Source organism: Anolis sagrei, chromosome 3, assembly GCF_037176765.1.
Source record: "Anolis sagrei isolate rAnoSag1 chromosome 3, rAnoSag1.mat, whole genome shotgun sequence".
NCBI classification, from domain to species: Eukaryota; Metazoa; Chordata; class Lepidosauria; order Squamata; family Dactyloidae; genus Anolis; species Anolis sagrei.
In genome coordinates this window covers 108,776,788-108,796,428 of record NC_090023.1, presented here as the reverse complement: position 1 = coordinate 108,796,428, position 19,641 = coordinate 108,776,788, and the positions used below count along the sequence as shown (strand labels likewise).

The 19,641-nt window shown below is 40.9% G+C and overlaps 1 protein-coding gene across 9 annotated transcripts in view; it reads left to right on the top strand.

Annotated features, from left to right (window-relative positions):
- Nucleotides 1-19,641, top strand: part of MCF2L (MCF.2 cell line derived transforming sequence like) — a 131,457-nt gene that overhangs the window by 45,068 nt on the left and 66,748 nt on the right. For 2 of the 9 annotated variants that reach the window (XM_060769632.2, XM_060769629.2), the window contains exon 1: nt 14,402-14,604. The exons of 5 other annotated variants lie outside the window; for them this stretch is intronic. In XM_060769632.2, coding sequence (XP_060625615.2) covers nt 14,532-14,604 — 73 coding nt within the window. In that variant the 5' untranslated portion in view covers nt 14,402-14,531. 2 more of the 9 variants (XM_060769631.2, XM_060769624.2) reach the window with 2 other exon arrangements.

Sequence of the window (19,641 nt, the reverse complement as noted above, 5' to 3'; positions counted from 1 at the left end):
GGGCCTTAAAACTGTAGTAGACACAGGCCTCCCTCATTTATTCAGCATGTTAGGGACTATTAAACACTGAAAATAGTTGGAAAAACAGAAGTCTTTTTTAGATTGCAAATGTAGGAATTAACGCTAGGTGGCACTAGATTGACTAAGAGGAAGGAAAAGAGGCAGTGCATGGTTGAAGGAGCCAACCATGGGTCACCAAACCTTAGATTCCGTAGAACAGTGGTTCTCAACCTTTCTAATGCCGTGACCCCTAAATACAGTTCCTCATGTTGTGGTGACCCCCAAACATAAAATTATTTTTGTTGCTACTATTACTACTGTTATGAATTGTAATGTAACTATCTGATGTGCAGGATGTATTTTTATTGTTACAAATTGAACATACTTAAAGCATAGTGATTCATCACAAAAACAATATGCTTGGGGGAGTATGGACAACAGATGATGGGATTTGCAATGCCTCCAACTGATTCAGATCTGACTTCCACATACCACTGAGACCCCCACAAATTACAGACCGGGACCAAACTTGGAACAGAGAACCCCCATGACCAACAGAAAATACAGGAGGGGTTTGGGAGGAATTGACAGTGATTTTGGGGAGATGTAGTTCATCTACATCTGGAGAGCAAGCCCAAACAACTATGGACCTGGACCAAACTTGGCAGGAATACTCATACATGCCCAAATTTGAACAGTAGTGGAGTCTGGGAAAAATAGACCCTGACATTTGGGAGTTGCAGTTGCTTGGAGTTATAGTTCAGCTACCATCAAAGAACATTTTGAACACCAACAAAAATAGAACTGAACCAAATATGGCATACAGAACTCCCATAACCAACAGAAAATACTGGAAAGGTTAGGGGAAAACAGACCCTGACATTTGGGAGTTGCAGTTGCTTGGAATTATAGTTCACCTGCTGTCAAAAAGAAAACACCAACAACATGGAATTAAACCAAACTTGGTATAGAGAACTGCCATGACCAACAGAAAATACTGGAGAGGTTTGGGGGAAGTAGGGAAAATAGGATTGGAGCCATCAAAGAGCATCCCGAAAGTTTCTCCTGCTGCCCCGCGCTCCTCTCGCTGCTCTTCCAGGCTTCCACCAGAAGTGGATGCCTCGAGGGACAGTGAGAAGAGTGCAGGGCAGGGAAGCAGCAGAAAGGCCTTTTCTCCTCTCCATTCTCCTCTGGCGGTTAATCTAAATGGAGGTACAGGCCTTGCTGCGGGGGGCGTGGCCTCCTCTTCTTCCTTCTCCTCGCCGCCAGATTCGCCTCCCCGCCGGGCCTGGGACCTCCTGCGTTGCCTCTGGGGGCCCGGTAGCAATTGCAAGGAGGCGGAGGGGGCGTGGCCAAAGGAGGTCTCGTCGCGACCCCTCGGAAATGGCCAATCGACCCCTCTGGGGGTTGCGACCCCCAGGTTGAGAACCGCTGCCTTAGAAGAACTGGGAAATTGGGGTGTCAAAAGTCAGGAGAGCTGTATATGTATATCCTCTTTCTTCTCAGGAGCAATTTTCTCTTAACATCATCACAGTATAGGAAATCTGTGTTTGTGCACAGCACCAAGGGATTTCTAACACATTTTCCCCAGCCATGCATAGTAGTAAGCCCAGGCATGTAGCCGGGGTGGGGTGGGGGGGCTTGAGGGGCTTCAGCCCCCTCCCCGAAATTCTCATGGTGGTCTGCAAGAAGGCCTTACTGGTACATTATTTAAACTGTTATGTTTATTCATATCATGATCTGATCACCATGCTCAATATATCCCCATATGCATGGGAGTATTGGGGTAACGATACAAAAGATTTGCTAGAGTAGACCCTCTTTCACTCAGACTCAGCCCCCCCCCCCCCGAATCAAACAGCTCCCCCCGAATCAAAATCCTGGCTACAGGCTTGGCCAGTACGGTGTAGTGAACACTGAACTATGATTTCAAATCCCCACTTAGCCATGGAAACACACTGGATGACGTTGAGAAAGTCTCACTCTCTCAGCATCAGAGAAGGGCAAAGGCAAAACCCTCTCTGAACTAATCTTACCGAGGAAATACTCCAATAACTTTGCCTTTGGGTTGCCATAAATTGGGAAATACTAGAGGCACATAACAACAGCATGCTGCAGTTTTGTTCTTAAGGAAGCATTCAGATTACAAGTGGAAATACAGATCCTAGCCATGTTGCCTGATTTAAAACCTGGGATATATAATTTTGGACTATAGCTTCTGGGATCATCAAGGCAGCATATCCACTGATTATGCTAGCAGGAAGTTTGTGGAAATTGCAGTCTTAAAAAGGTCTTCCAGGTTCTGCTTTCTAGCACACTTCTTATCTAATGTTCTTAAAAAAGATGTGGCAGAGCATGAATTTTCATTAGTTAATGTTTTTTTTTAAATTTATAAGGGTAACATTAAACTGTATCATCATGATGGGAACATTTCTCCCAATGGGTAATGGTTGCTCAGTCATCCTCTAACACAGTGGTTCCCAACCTTTAGTCATCCAGGTGTTTTAGCCTTCAACTCCCAGAAATCCCAGCCAGTTTACCAGCTGTTAGGAATTGTGGGAGCTGAAGTCCAAAACACCTGGAGGACCAAAGGTTGGGAACCACTGCTGTAACAAAATGTAAACAAGCCCTAAGAATTCAGCTTGGAAAGACTTCAAAGCGGGTTACACCTATCTAGCACACTCCAGGTGTCTTGGACTACACATCCATCATTCCCAGACTTCATGTCAATAGGGACTGTAGGAAATGTAGTCAAAAATATCTGGATAATTCAGGAAGTCTGGTTTAATTTAGGAGTGCCTTTGGGGGGAAATAGTTTGGTTTCTCTATTGTTTTCCATAAAGATGATTCACACAAAGGCTAGCATTCTTACTTCTAGCAGTAACAATATAACTGTTTATTTGTTGATTTTTTTTCATACATCCTGTCTCTCGTAATCTAAAGAATCTAACAGCATTTCAAAAAACATGCAAAAATAAGGGTGGAAGCACTCTCTACCAGGATCTGGAGATTTGTATGTTCCAATTTGCAACCTGTTCGCCTTGAAGAAAATGACTGAGGCTAAAGGAGACATGGGCAAACTTCAGCCCTCCAGGTGTTTTGGACTTCAACTCCCATAATTCCTAACAGCCTCAGGCCCTTTCATTTTCCCTCTCAGCAACTTAAGCAGCTGAGGGGAAAGAGGAAGGGGCCTGAAGCTGAGGTCAGCTGTGACCAGCAGTGCTGTAGAATTTGAAGAGGCACGAATAGAGGGCGAAAGAGAGAAATGTGCCAAGAGGAAGGCGTGTCAAGCCAACCCCGACCGGGACCGCCTTCCATCTGGAAATCGATACCCTCACTGTGGGAGAACATACAGATCAAGAATAGGGCTCCACAATCACCTACAGACCCACTGCCAGGACACCAACCTTGGAGGACCATCATCCTTGGACTATGAGGGATCGCCTAAGTAAATCAGGCTGTTAGGAATTATGGGAGTTGAAGTCAAAAGCACCTGGAGGACTGAAGTTTGCCTATGCCTGGGCTAAACTCTCCTCAAGTATTAAGATAATTTTTATCATGTCAGAAGTGACTTGAGAAACTGCAAGGTGCTTCTGGTGTGAGAGAATTGGCTATTTGCAAAGATATTGCCGAGGGGATGCCCAGATGTGTTACCATCCTGTGGGAGGCTTCTTTCATGTCCCCGTATGAGAAGCTGGAGCTGACCCATCTCGCAGATTCAAACCACCAACCTTCAGGTCAGCAATTCAGCCAGCACAAGGGTTTAACCCATTACACCACCACGGCTCCTTTGAGATAATTAAGGAAACCTGTTTCCTTGTGCTGCTGTGCCTCTAGCCTAGGCTTTACGCGGTTTGGGCCTTACTCTTGATGAAAAGGCAGGATATATAAAAAGGACTGAGATTTACTGGAGCCAGACAATTGCACATTCTGTAACAAACAGCACAGTGAACTGTGTATATTGTTTGGAACAGATAGGGTGTGCTTCTGCAGTTAAACTAAGAGTTGTACTTTGATAGAGATTTATTCTTCCCTGTGTGCCATGTTCTTTCAAGAACTAGCACCAAGGAGTGACAGCTCATGGATCCAGTGGGTTTGAGACCAAATCTGAAGAAGAAGAAGTAGAAGTAGAAGGAGGAGGTGGAGAAGAAGGAGATGTTGATCCATGGTGCAGTAGAAGTTACTATTGGTAGTAAAATGTAAGAGGTCCAGAACGTATATCTAGTATACATATACTCTTACTGTTACTCTGATCTGATCTGGCGACATTATCAGGAATCTAGAAACATAAGGAAGTAAAACAAAGAGAACTAAAAGTAACTAACAGACACACTCAATGCACCAGATTTTCTTTTCTCCAGCCTTAATCAGGAAGTTGAACAAAAACACAATGAAAATTGTTTCGTCCTATATTGACTGTATTGGGTTACAATTGGTTTTATGCATCATACAGCTCCAGTCCAGTGCAAACACACATGGACACATGTATGCACTAATTCTACCAGTACCATCATTCATGACGTGGCAGTGAACAGGGTTAATCTCCTCCCCGCCATATATTCTGTTTATAGAATGTTTTCATTCTTTTGATTTTGTTGCTCAATTAAAACAAATCAATTAAATGGAAAGATAATACCAGTACTAATTAGATTTAAAAAAAAACAACCAAACATTCAGCATTACATGGCTCTTTCTAAAGTTTGATGTGTTGGTAAATAAGGAAAGCAAAAGTAAGGAACATGGTCGAAAAGCCCTAGTAGGGATCATGGTGCAATTTCATAAATATTTTGGAATTTTCCTTCCATGAGTCATGCTGTTCTATATATGGGATAGGATTATGGTATATGTATGGAATACCTTTGAAAAAGGATAACTGAAAGACTCAAATGAAAACATTGGTACCTTATACTTTGTTTTGGTTCAGTTTTCATCCTGAAGTTTCGAAGGTGTGCCTTTATAACCTGCCAGCTGTTGGGTACACCTACTGTATGCAAACATCTAGTTTCCAATTTTATAACTATAACGGAAGCATTGCAAATAGGGAGGAGACAATTATAAAGTTGCTCTGTACAACTGCAAGTTTTCCGGAAAGCAGTTCTTTGCCATGAAAAAAGTAATGACAAAGTGAATCACTATGGGGGGCTAAGAAGGAAAACATATACAGTACTCTTTGTTAGATTGTGGGTAAGATGGATTGTTCTGCAATTTCGGTAGAAGAAATGGAAAGCTATCATATTTTCTCTACCTATATCTCTTGGCTAATTTCTGCAGCTCAAGGTAAGTTGAAACTTCTTTTTTATCATTGTCAAGATGAAGGAATTGTAACAATTGTTTCCTTATATTCTCTGAAATCACAAATGAAAAGATAGTTGTCTGTAATGTCTGCCACGCTATGAGTGTAATTTTACTAACCCTCATCCCATATTTCCAGCCACTTTCAGAGTCTGCAGGTAACCCATCTCTCCTGGCACTTTTAGTCACCAGACCACTGAGAGGCCATGCGGATGAAAGCATTTATCAAAATATTGCATCTAGTGGCAGAGTCAGGCCTGTAGCCAGGATTTTGTTTCGGGGGGGGGGGGGGGGGGCTGAGCTTGGTTCGGAGGAGGCTGAGTCTGAGTGAAAGAGGGTCTACCCTAGCAAACCTTTTGTATTGTTACCCCAATACCCCCATACATATGGGATATATTGAGCATGGCGATCAGATCATGATATGAATAAACATAACAGTTTAAATAATGTACCGGTAAGGCCTTCTCACGGACCACCCCAAGCCGCCCCCCAAGCCGCCCCCCCCCCCAGCTACATGCCTGGGCAGAGTAATAGAACAAAGTTATCTGTTGTGGAAGCCAAATGGATGTCCCTGCAGTTCTTCTTACTCTGCCCCTGGTTAATTTCCTTAAAGGGCAACACAGCTTCTTTTAAAGTAATTTTCATGATTAGAGGGAGTTGCATAGAAAATCATGATCTTCTTGTAATAGTTATTGCTTGAAACTACATGATTTATCAGGTAGGAGCTTGTTCATGTACATACTATAGTAATTGAAAAAAGAAGCTGAGGTGTGAATATGAAATGGAACACTTGCTAAAAAAAATGTGGGACACTTGCTGAACAAGTGCTTCTCTAGACTGACTTCAGGATCGCAACAGATTTTGCAGACTTGCAAAGACTTCATTGCTGCCTCTAGAGCAGTGGTTGTCAACCTGTGGGTCCCCAGATGTTTTGGCCTTCAACTCCCAGAAATCCTAACAGCTGGTAAACAGGTTGGGATTTCTGGGAGTTGTAAGCCAAAACACACAAGGACTCACAGGTTGACAACCACTGCTCTAGACAAATCAATTTGCTAAAATGAAATGCTTGTAACACAGATTGGTTCTTCTTGATTCTATAATTATAAACACCAGAGATTGAATTTGGGACTTTCTGTATCCAGTACATGAGCTCCTCATGTCACGTGGTGTTTTTTCCTTTCCAAGACCACAAGGGTTTTAAAATATGCTGTCTCCAAAAGCTGTTTTGCCCCTTATAGGGAGCACTGAATAAATGTCCACACATCCCTTACAACAGGATAGGGGGATTTTTTCAGCCTAGAAACCACATTCTATTTTGGGAAGGCTTTAGGTCCAGTCATTCAAACCATAGGTTGGATTTAGGATATAAGCAAAGCCATATCCAAGGATGACTTCTAACTAGTCCAGGGCTGACTTCTAACTAGTTCAGGGTGTTCTTAACATATAAAGAGCAACCTCTGTGCATGTCTTCTCCAGGGTTGAGCTCAAATGCAAAACAGCTCAGTCCCATGCAACTGCTCCCTGAATGACATTCCTTTGAAGGATGCATGTTACCCAAGGGATGGACATTGCACATTCCTGCCTTGTAGTTACAAACACAAATCTGAAATGCAGAAATGACTGTGAAAAAGTAAGAAACCTTCCCTCCTTTTCTTCCCGCCTTCTCTCTCTTAGAAGAGTGTTAAATAAACTGCTAGATTATACTCTAATTCCTACTCGTGTAAGAGTTTTATCACACTTCAATCTGCCCAAATTTGCTTGGGTCAGATTAATCCAGAGCATCTCCAGAAAAGTATTATGCTCAAGAAATATGAGGAGGAGGAGGAGGAGGAAGCTTTTCATACACATGCAGTCTGAGCAGTCACTATTACTCCATTACAGTACTTCAAATCACATGCCTGAGGTGTGCATATTGCAAGTAGGCATGTTTGTTTTTGTTTCTGGTAGTGTTTATTGTGGTTGCTGGTTTTATCAACTTTCTGATTTTTAGCTACAATATTATGATATGGTTTGATACATGAAAAAGTCCATGAGTTAACATCAACCCTAGCGATGCTACTGAATAGACCCAGCCTTGAGAAAAATATTTGACTGAGACAGAGGCACACAGATTTCCTGGATTTGTCCTCCAAGACACAGCCAGAGGAAAGGAATAAATATTCAGTGGTTTCTGAGCTGCCAGAGAAGAGAAATCTGTTCAAATGAAAGAGTTAGGCAACTCTTCTGTGTGTATAATGGGTTAGCAATTGCTGTGCTGCTGTCTGCCTGAGGTGTGCTTTGACCCATCTCCATGCCCCACTAAGAATGACTGGAATATGTAATAGGACAGTGAAGTACAATGCCCTTTCCCAAACAGGATCATTTTTTCCTGTTGCCTTCCTGTTGGTGTCTCTGTTATGCAAATAACCCCACCCATGTACCTATCATAAAAGCACATAAAGAAACAGTGTAAACAGCAGCATTAAAAGTGATGATTGTCAGTCTTGCGAGTCTGTTACATGCTTGAACTAAACAGGAAGTGCTGCATTAAAAAGTAAAAGGTAAAGAGAATGGTCATAGTTGTTAAAAAATGACTTCTTCCAAGATTAAAGTGCTCCTTTGAGGTAAGGTGCTGTTTCCTTTTCAATTCATAGTAATGCCTCTTATGCATCTTTGCTATGATGGAATGGCTGAAACATTTTTCTAGGCTTACCTCACCCCAGCCACATGGATATCTTATGAATTTTAGTGTCGTTTTTGTTGTTTCCTTATTTGCCTTCAAGTAAACTCTGAGTTATGATGACCTTATCCTAGGGTTTCCTTGGCAGGATTGATTCAAAAGAGGTGTGTCACTCCCTTTTTCCGAGGCTGAGAGAGTATGACTTGCCCATGGTCACCCAGTGCATTTCCATGGTGGGGTGAGAATTTGAACAATGGGTCTCCTAATGCTCAAACCACTCATATCCTCCTAGCTCTCATGAGGTTTAATTACTTGCTAAATGTGATTTAATGTCATTAAGTACCAGGGCTTATTTCCTTTACACAAGCAGAATAACATTGAAGGCCTTTTCCTCCTATCTTTGAAAAAGAGATATAATGGTTAAATTTGGCATAATTAATAATTTGGTGTAAATTTCCTCTCCGCTCCCCCTTGCACAGAGCTGTTTGTGCAGTTTATTTGTCCTTATCTGGGGAACTGTTTGGACAACTGTACTTGGCAGTTTCTGTGCTGTTGAACAGAGCACTGCAAATGGATTTCATTCTTGAATGGTCAGTTCATTTAAAAAATAGATCAGGAAATAGGGACTCTTCCTGTGCTAGATGGAGCTACAGTCTTCTGAAATCCCAGACCCGCTGCTTGGATATTGTTCCAGACTCAACTTGGAGTCTGATGCCCAGATTTCAGTGGTGGCCAGGAGTGCATTTGCAAGTCTAAAACTAGTGTGCCAGTTGCCACTGTTCTTTTAGACATCAGATCTAGTCATGGTGACACATTTCTTGATTATACCTCATTTGGATTACTGTAACACATTTTATGTGGGATGTCTTTGGAAACTGCTCTGAAACTACAGCAGGTCCTGAATGTTGCAGCTAAAATACTCAAAGAGAATGATGACTAGGGGCAGTTGTAGGGACCCTCGCTTGTTAAAACAGATGCACTGGCTACCAGCTAGTTCTAGTCTTTTGTTTCCCCTTATTTGGGATTCCCTTAAGATCCCTCTAACCCACATTTGAGAAGCCAATAGTTCTACTGCAGGGGTGGGCAAAGAGCCTTTCCTAGAATGTCCGCAAATGCATTCTAGGAAATAATAATAATAATAATAATAATAATAATAATAATAATAATCTTTATTTATACCTCGCCACCATCTCCCCAAGGGGACTCGGGGTGGCTTACATGAGGCCACGCCCATCAATAGAATAGCACAGTATAACACAAAAACACAACAGAAAATAAGAAAATAAAACAACATAAAATACAAAACCAATATAAATAAACAGCACAACAATATAAAATCAAAACATTAAAACACTAAAAATGAACATAGTGGGCAGGGCCAATTTCAAAGGTTAAAATTTTAAAACCACTGGGTGATAGGGCAATGTAATATATCAGGACAGGGGATCCAAGGGATAAGGTAAGATTTAATTGCACAAACTAGAAAATAAAGTGCTTCTTAGGGCATTTATGCAGAGTTTGGTCAGGAGTTATCATACATTCAATCATTGAAGGCACACTGGAACAGCCAAGTTTTCAGGCTTCTCCTAAAGATCGCCAGGGTGGGGACTTGCCTAATATCTTTGGGGAGCGAATTCCAGAGCCGAGTGGCCACTACAAAGAAGGCCCTCTCCCGCATCCCCACAAGTCGTGCTTGCGATGGAGGTGGGAGCGAGAGAAGGGTCTCTACGGAAGATTGAAGGGTTTGTGTGGGTTCATAGAAGGAAATGCGGTCACGCAGGTAGGCAGGTCCCAAACCATTCAGGGCTTTGTAGGTAAGAACCTGCACCTTGAATTGGGACCGGGCAATAAATGGCAGCCAGTGGAGCTCCTTAAACAGGAGAGTTGACAGCTCCCTGTAATTCGCACCAGTTAATAGTCTGGCTGATGATCGTTGGACCAGTTGGAATTTCTGGGCCGTCTTCAAGGGCAGCCCGTAGAGTGCATTGCAATAGTCCAATCTAGAAGTAACTAAGGCGTGGACCACTGTGGCCAAATCCAACTTCATGAGGTACGGTTGCAGCTGGCTCACGAGCTTCAATTGTGCGAAGGCCCTCCCAGCCACCACCGACACCTGGCTTTAGGCATTCCCATCAAGCGTCAAAATAGTTTTTGTAAACATTTTCAACATTAGCTTTTGCTCTCTGGAATTGAGGGTCATATTTACACTATATTTAGTCCAGGAAAGGTCTTTTTTTGCAACAGGACATGAACACTAATTCCTGTTGTTAAAAAAGAGTTCCCTGGCAGAGGATGGCCCCTAAAACATGGTGGAGATTCCCCCATATAATGATTTCAGGTAAAATTGGTTCCCCCTCCCCCTTTTTTTTTGGCAGGAGTAGATGTGATTGATTGGGGCAGCTGTCTGAAGTTTCCTGGGGTGCTGATGGCTTATGTAGCCTGCGGATTTTCGCCATTGCCCACTCCTGTTCTAATGCAAAAATGATATTGCGAGAATTGTGGAGGGGGCCGATCCCAATTTCAATTATTCTACTTTCCCATAGTCTGCCTATTAGCAATAAAGAAATTGCAGTCTTGCCGGGGATTCATTTAGATGGGAGAGGTTTTCACTGAAGTCACGATGTGTGTAACAGTGTCTTGATTTAAGCAAGCATGCAGGGTAAATGGAAGCCCCCCCCCCCCCATGTAGGAGCCATCATTTTCTGAAGGAATGACATAGATAAACAGCCAGTTCAGAATGGACAGGTGCTGATGTTTTTGGAACCCCTATCCATCCCTTCCTAATGGTGGGGATGAGGCCATCTAGAGTAGAGCTTTCCAAACATTTCATATTGATGGCAAAGGTTTATTGTTACGTTCACATGACACACTAATAGATTGCAGCTGATATACTAATGCAATGCAGCGGTTCTCAAAGTGTGCTTGGTTGTGCCCTTGGGGCTCTGCAAAGCATACTGAGAGGTTCCATGGTTTTCTCCTCCCCTCCAACCTTTTCCTCTTATTTGCTGCTCCTCCCCCTTGCCTCCCTTGCCACCAAAAGTCATTTTCTTTTAGCCCCCTCACCGCCAAAAGCTTTTCACACTACATATTCCTAGTATTGCAATCCCATTTACCTGCCATAGCTGTTTGCTATGGAATCTTAGGATTGGTGATCTGATGAGCATTTCATATTCGGAATTCTGAAATCTGAAATACTCCAAAATCATCAACATGAGTACAGTAGATGAGATAATGACATTGTTGTTACATTCTAATGAGTCAATGTACACCAACTTTGTTTCATGCACGAAATTATTTATAATATATAGCATTTTCTCCAGGCTATATGTATGAAGTGTATATAGAACATAAGTCCATTTTATATTTAGATTGGTACCATTTCCAAGATATCTCATTATGTACGTATGTGCAAATAAAGATATTCCAGAATTCAAAAAAATCAAAAATATGTATGGTTACAAGCATTTTAGATAAGGAATACCCAACTAATATTTAAAAATAGTATTAGAAAAAATAATGTTAGCAAGTACTGTTGTTTTTTTTTTTCATAAGATTACTCTGTACTTGATTATTTGCATCCAAATTTCTCTTTTGTCACAGCTGATAAGATTATCGGTGGCCCATTCTCACATTGAAGTCATTTGTCTCACATTCTAGTCATTGTGATAAATATACATGAACCACCTGTAGATAATCTTTTAAAAATCCAGCCTAGATATTTTTTACAGGCTCGCATTCTTATGAAATGAACACACAGCAGGAACTCTGCTTCTGTTGTGTTTCCAATTGACAATTAGGTTATCAAAGAATGTGCCTCACTGGTTGTTCATTTGTTAGAGGGTATTTTTCTACCCAAGTTGACACTTGTGTTTCCAGATGATTCAGGCCCCTTCCACACAGCTGGATAAAATCCACATTGAACTGTATTATATGGAAGTGTGGGCTCAGATTATCCAGTTCAAAGCAGATACGGTGGATTATCTGCCTTGAAATTCTGGGTTATATGGCATGTTGAAGGGCCCTCAGTATTATCAAGTACTGTTAATTCAACATTTTGGCCCTGCTTTACATAAAGAATCAGAAGCATGACGTTAGATATAGCTTATTGAGTGCCTATGGTTCTTTATCAGATGCATAGTAGGTTGTTATTCAAAATCCACTGCTTAATCAGGACATTCAAGCACAATAACTGATTGCTTTTCCATATGGAAACATACAAGGAAGAGGAAATTTGGAGTTCCTGTTTGGACACTTTGTGTGAATAGACCTAATTGCTAATCCATGATTTATGTACCATACCCTCATTGACCTTTGGTAACATTAAGGAAGCAGTTCTTGCACCAAAAAAGCATTGGGTTTTTTTTTTTTAATTCTTTGGATCTTTTAAAACAGTAGTTTCTGTCACTTTCATTTACTGTCTTGGCCATCTGTATTACTGAGTCTGAAACTGTTAGTAAATAATCTTGAGGTTGCCAATTAACAGATAATCTGTGTTGTAGCAATTACCTAAAAGGATCAAGTGAAGTTAAGACTTTGCTTAACATTGGTAGGGTAAAGTTCATAGTCATCTCAAACTATATTGAAGGTCAAACTTATTTCTTTTATGATTTTACAGTTACTAATGCAAAGAAAGTTCAAATTTCTCAGAATTACTTGGTTCATACCATCTTCCTTAAACTTCTTTGCACAAATAAAAGCAATTCATGAGATTATTGTCTAGCCTTTCCTGCATAGTTTTTTAAAATGAATGTAGTCAAGTGTATTTTTGTCATTTTAGGATGACTCTTAGAAGGATGCTACATCTTATTTTAGCTCATACCTGTGGAGAGTATAGAACAATGTTTCTCAACCTGGAGGTCGGGACTCTGGGGGGGGGGGGGGTTGCAAGGTGGTTTCAGAGAGGTCGCCAAAACCACCAGAAAACATATATTTCTGATGGTCTTAGGAAACTCTTTGGCAGAAAAGGCTCTCTGCCTGTCCTTCTCTTCCTTTTTGGAAACAGGTGGTGAATCATCCCACCAAAAGCCCTCCTCTGCTGTGATTAGCCAGTCTCTCAGCCAAGGAGAGAGTTGTTTCTGAGACTTCAAGTGAGGAGAGCAGAGCAGGCGTGCTTGGTGCATGGCAGCATGGTGCACATGTGCAGGTAAGGGAGAGTGTGTGAGGCTGGAGGGCGTCAGCAAATCACTTCAAGTCATAGAGGTTCTGTGTGGAAAGTTTGGCCCAATTCTATCATTGGTGGGATTCAGAATGCTCTGACTGTAGGTGAACTATAAATCCCAGTAACTACAACTCCCAAATGTCAAGATCTATTGGCCCGAAACTCCACCAGTGTTCACATTTGGACATATTGAGTACTCGTGCCAAGTTTGGTCCAGCTCCATCATTATTTGAGTCCACAGTGCTCTCTGGATGTAGGTGAACTACAAGTCCAAAACTCAAGGTCAGTGCCCACCAAAGCCTTCCAGTATTTTCTGTTGGTCATGGGAAGTCTGTGTGCCAAGTTTGGTTCAATTCTGTCATTGGTGGAGTTCAGAATGCTCTTTGATTGCAGATGAACTATAAATCCCAGTAACTACAACTCCCAAACAACAAAATCAATTCCCCCAACCCCGCCAGTATTCAAATTTGGACGTATTGGGTATTTGTGCCAAATTTGGTTCAGTGAATGAAAATACATTCTGCAAATCAGATATTTACATTACGATTCATAACAGTAGCAAAATTACAGTTATGAAGTACCAACTAATTTTATGATTGGGGGTCACCACAACATGAGGAACTGTATTAAGTGGTTATGGCATTAGGAAGGTTGGGAAACACTGGTTTAGAACAAAAAGAGGAAGAAACTTGGAACGTACTGGTTTTTCTTTACAAAAAAATAATTGAAATGCTTCAAGAGGATCATCTGTGATTTTATATTTTAAATACGTGCATTCTCATTGCTCTTATTTCTTTCGGACAAAGTTTCTGTGAAGCTGGATATTGAACATATTGCTCAAGAGTCCAGTGCAAATGTGAGGCCAGGGGATTTTTACTAGCTAAATGTGGAACTTCCAATTTCATTTCAAAGGATTGTGTCATTAGAAAGCTTGAGAGAAGCAGCTGTCAGCTGATCGGTGTTGTTCCTTTCTGGCTAAAAAAGAGATGGCTTTACTTGATAGGTTACCCTGTTGTTATAGTAGGGTTCCTTAAGGGAGGCTTTTGACAAGCCACTTCAGGAGGATTTCCAAGATAATTTGGTTTTTAAAAAACCGATGTGTTTCTCAGCTGTTTGATTTTGCTCTGTGTCATCTTCACATTCTGCGCAACCAAGCGTAGCCTATTGCAGATGAAGTCAATATATATAAAATGGAAACTGGGAAAGTAGCAATAAATAGCTAACCCTTTGGCGGACCTCTGGTCCTGTTGAAAGACACACTGGCTCTGCCTGTAACTTGAAGAAAGGTATTGTGTCCCATTCAGCTTGGCTCTTATTGTGAAAGGTGCAGTTTTGAGCTTTCCTTGTGGTTTCAAGAGAGGCTCAGAGGGGACAAGGGCATCAACCAGGGAGGAATTTTTCACGGAATTGATTTATGGCAACATGACTTTAAGTCTGATCTCCTTGCTGTACAAGGATATTGCAGAGCTGTGGTACCTTCTGAAGAAAAGCACAGGTGTGTCTTCCTTTCATGTTTCCTTCCTTTTTATTGTTTTGACCTCCCAGTGATTTTATTGCACTGGCAAGACTAGTGTGTGTGGTCTAGCCGTTTTTGAGGTTTGCATTATTCTGATTCAAGTGTTATGTCTTTCTGTGTGGAGTGGAGAATGCACATATGAACCTATTTTTACAGAGTTTTATTTTCATGTGTCAAACCAAAGAGTGTATGAGAACTACAAACCCCAGAATTCTGCAGGAGGCAGAAACTGGATTTTAAGTGGATTTTTTTCTCTAGTCTGATGAGGCACTTACTAGTCTGGTGCCACGTAATATTGGTTTGACTTTATTATGTAGATCATTTAACAGATATTTGCTGAAGGATCATGACAAACATAATTACCATTTCCTTTTTGCACGGATTGCTTGCTTCTTTGGAGACTGGTCTCTCTTGTGACATACTGTTGATTGTAATTCTCATTTAATTATCTTTGTGAGTAAACTTGGTACAAGAATAGGGAAGAGATAAATCCTGCCATTTTTATTGCACCTTGTTGCAAAACTTGTTAGCACAAAATAGTCACTAAGATGCACATTTTAAACAGAAAACATCCCTTGAGTACAGGGTTTCCCTAGGAATCGTGTCTCCTCTAACAGGGTATGAATGAAGCTTTGGAAGCACTCGAAAGCATGAAGTTACAGCCCACTGTGAAACTGAAAGCGTGTTTTTTGTAGAAATTGGGGAGGGGAAAAGAGAGGAAGAGAGAGGAACCAAATACTGCTGATTCAGTTCACGTTGCCTGTCTTGTGTTCTGTTTGGTATGCAAGAGGTTTACAGAGGAGAACAAGATGAAGAGCGATGACATGCCAGGTTGGTGATTTGCTTGATTACACTCCCAATCTCTGAGATACTTTTATTGAGAAAGATCATATTGAATAGTAAATAAAATTATCTGTAGCCTCACACATTCAGAACTGGGAGCTTTCTCTTCAAAATAAGTTCTTCAGAAGGCTGTGGGTGTGCCTTGAATTCCAGATAGTGTTTGCTCTACTTTTGGTAGCAAAAGGGGCTGCATAAGAAAATAGAATATTAATTGGTAGAATGTTTCACCTTTGGTCTTTTCTGAAATTTCTGCGCAAATGCGCATATATATTTTTCTTAGATGGAACATATTTTAAAAATGCAAATACTATATAGGCAGAATGCACTTGATGCTACCTGCCAGCTGGTTTAGAAGGTTTTTTTCAGTGAACTGAGGATAATCTGAGAATCCTTGCATTTTCCGAGTAATCTTACTGTTCTGTAAACCCAGATTAAGTCAGGGTGTCACTGACCTGAAAAAAACAGCTTGGCTTTTTCTGTGGATCAGCAGGTCAAACTTGTAGGCTGCTGAAGTTGTTAAGGGCACTGGAACAAGAGCATGTAGTGTGTGTAAAATCTGGCAGCCACAAAGTAAATGCGGAGGGAACAGACATATGTTGGTCTTGGCTGCCTTTGAAAGTGAATGGCTTAAACTCAATCACTGTCCATGTGTCATAATCTGTGTGTATACTCTTCTGTCTTTCTATATTATTAATTTATTAGGTGCACTTAGGTTTCCTCCAATAATTGTAAAAGAAACACATGTAGGTCTCCCCTTTCCTCACTTTGTCTTCATATCAACCATATGGGGTAGGCCAGGCAGAGAGAGTGTGACTGATCCAAGATACCTTATGACCAAGTGAGCTCCGTACCTCCATGAAGAATAGAACCCAGTTTTCAAATCTTGGTCCAACTATTATACCGCATTGGTTCTCTAAAGGGATAAAGATTCATAATGATAACTAATTGATCTAAAGCAGTGTTTCTCAACCTGGGGGTTGAGACCCCTGGTGGAGTCACAAGTTGGGTGTCAGAGGGGTTGTCAGGCACCATCAGAAAACACAGTATGTCCCTTTGGTCAAAAATGTGCCAAATTTGGACCCGTGAATGAAAATACATCCTGCATACAGTATCAGATATTTACATTACGATTCAAAACAGTAGCAAAGTTACAGTTATGAAGTAGCAACAAAAATAATGTTATGGTTGGGGGTCACCACAGCATAAGGAACTGTATTAAGGAGTCGCAGCATTAGGAAGGTTTAGAACCACTGATCTAAAGGAAGTGATTTCATAGAAGGGGGATTCTCTGAGATACATTGTCCATCTGTTCATTGGCTTGGGATAGACATAAGAGGAAATATTTGGTCCCTTCACTTCTAGTGCAATAAATATTCTTTGTTAAGAGTAGGAGATGGAAATTATGGAAATTATTTATCAGTTTTAGTTTTTTCATGATTAAAATGGTTTCTCAGCCTGTAGATGGTGCCTGTTGACACCCCACTTTTTCACTGCAGGAGGAACAAAATTATTAAGAGAAAGTGGGAAATCCACATTTGCGTATCTGTTGGTGGTCATGGGTTTTGAATTCACAACCAGCAGTTTCACTTTTCTTCTTGTGATTTTGCTATCATACTGCCAAATTGTTGACAAATCCTAACCCATAGATTTCACAATACGGGCTATAAAAAGTTGTATACAAACTGATGCTTATAAAACATCAAAGACAAACTACACTACCAGTTATATGAGCTTGTTTGGATTGGATTACTGCAATGCATTCTAGATTGGATTACTGCAATGCGCTCTACATGGGGCTACCCTTGAAGACGGCCTGGAAACTACATCTTGTTCAACATTCGGTGGCCAGATTAATAACAGGGGTGATTTACAGGGAGTGATCAACCCCCCTGTTTAAGGAGCTCCATTGGCTGCCATTTATTTTCCAGTCCCAATTCAAGGTACAGTTCATCACCTATAAAACCCTTAACAGTTTGGGACCTGCCTACCTTCGTGACTGTATCTCCCTCCATGAACCTGCTCGATCCCTTCAATCCTCCTTTCACCCCTACCGTTATCTCAGGCCCGCCTTGTGGGTACAAGGGAGAGAGCCTTTTCCTCAGTGGCTCCCTGACTATGGAATACATTGCACGGTGAGATTAGGCGAGCCCCTACTTTAGAAAGTTTTAAGAAGAATCTCAAAACCTGACTCTTCTGCTGCACTTTTGAAGATTAACCATATAAACATATATTGCCATTAACCCTCAATATTTGTCTTTAGTGCACACCTCCTCCCCCTCTATACGAAGGTCCCTTTTTTGACCCCATCTCAGAAGAGTTTCTCGCTCACAAATAATCCACTCCACTGCTATCTCACCCCGTTTTTACCTTTAGTATTTTATTCTGTATATGCGGCCCGCTCACTGTCCTGTGTTATGAATTATTTTATTGTAATTTTATATTGTTTGTTTGTTGTACTCTTATAGTTTATGTTTTATGTAATTAATTATGTTGTTGTGTATGTTTTGATTTCATTTATTGTATTGCATTGTTGAGCTTGGCTTCATGTAAGCTTATTATTATTATTATTATTATTATTATTATTATTATTTGTTGAATGCATACATCTCTTTAGGAAAGAGCGTCCCTGGATTTAGATGTTAGACAAGACCTTCAAATGGCTTGAAGATTAGGGATCCTTAAGAGAAGGACCATCTTTGGATGCAAAGGATTTCAGTTCTATTCCTCATAGTTCCTGTAGAGCTGAGAAACAGTTTCTGTAAAATGAACCACGGATATAAGTTCCATTGTTACAGAAAGTCATACTATATATTTTTTAAAAATCAGTGAAGTTTCTCTGCAAGGGCCTTTCAAGTTACCCATCTCTTGGCCAATGTGGAAATAGGTCCATGTTATTTCCCAGAGTTATTTGACCTGTTCCAGCCCAAGATGAACAAGATATCCCAAAATTAGAAAGCTGCTTCCCTTGGTTGGCAGTAGCCTGGTTATTATTTTGAGAGAGAGTTCCTCAACATGTCAGAAACATACAAGCATGCAAACATTGTCTAGATCAAAATCTCTGTGTTCATAAATCCTAATCCTATGAATATTTACTCAGAAGTAAGTTTAGTCTGTGCTCACTGGTGCTTATGCTGAAGAAATAGTGCATAGCGTTGCATCCAGAGTTTATTTGTGGTGACTGTGCTTCGAAAAACGGGTCAAGGTCAGCTGCATTGAAGAGCTAAGATAATGTATGTGATTAAAATATTATGGTAGCTAAATGAGTTTAATGAGTCTCATTTTAAAAAGGAATGTGGGGTTGTTATTATTTCTTAAGTGACAAAGTGGTTAGGCAATCTCCTCGTACTATGTTCACCTAACAACTGTAAATTCCATCTAGTTTTATTTTACCTTTTCTTCATTGTTTGTTTAGTAACTTGGTAAGAGTTGAACAATGCAAAAACTGATTCACGGTGTCTAATATATTGCTGGAATCCTCTCAGATTGCTAACCTGGGAGTGTGAATTGGATCTTTAAGGTTTAAAACTAAGAAAAATGTTGGCAGAAATATCACTAGATAGCCCTTTGATTTCATATAACAGATAAAGAAAAGTTTGAGGTGGGAACATTTGGTGAATTTGCATTTTCATTTCACTTTTTGACTGTGTTTCAGTAGGAGGTGGAAGTTGGTTGCCCTTGTTGCAGCTTCCCACCACTATCCTACTCCAACTCCAGTTAGAAAAGATATGCAGAGTTGTGAGATGAATTCAGATCAAGACTTGATGTTGGCTATTGATCACACACATAATCATTAGTTGTGCTATAGAGAAGAAAGAAGTGGAGAGATTATGGAGTCCCTGGTGGCATAACAGGTTAAACCACTGAGCTGCTGAACTTGCTGACCAAAAGGTCAGCAGTTCGAATTCAGGGAGTGGGGTGAGCTCCCACTGTTCTCCCCAACTTCTGCCAACTTAGCAGTTTGAAAACATGCAAATGTAAGTAGATCAATACGTACTACCCTGGTGGGAAGGGTAACAGCGCTCCACACAGTCATGCCAGCCACATGACCTTGGTGGCATCTCCGGACAACGCCGGCTCTTCAACTTAGAAATGGAGATGAGCACCACAGCTAAACCTTAATGTCAAGGGGAAAACTTTACCCTAACTTCTTTAAAAATTTAAGACACCTGGGCT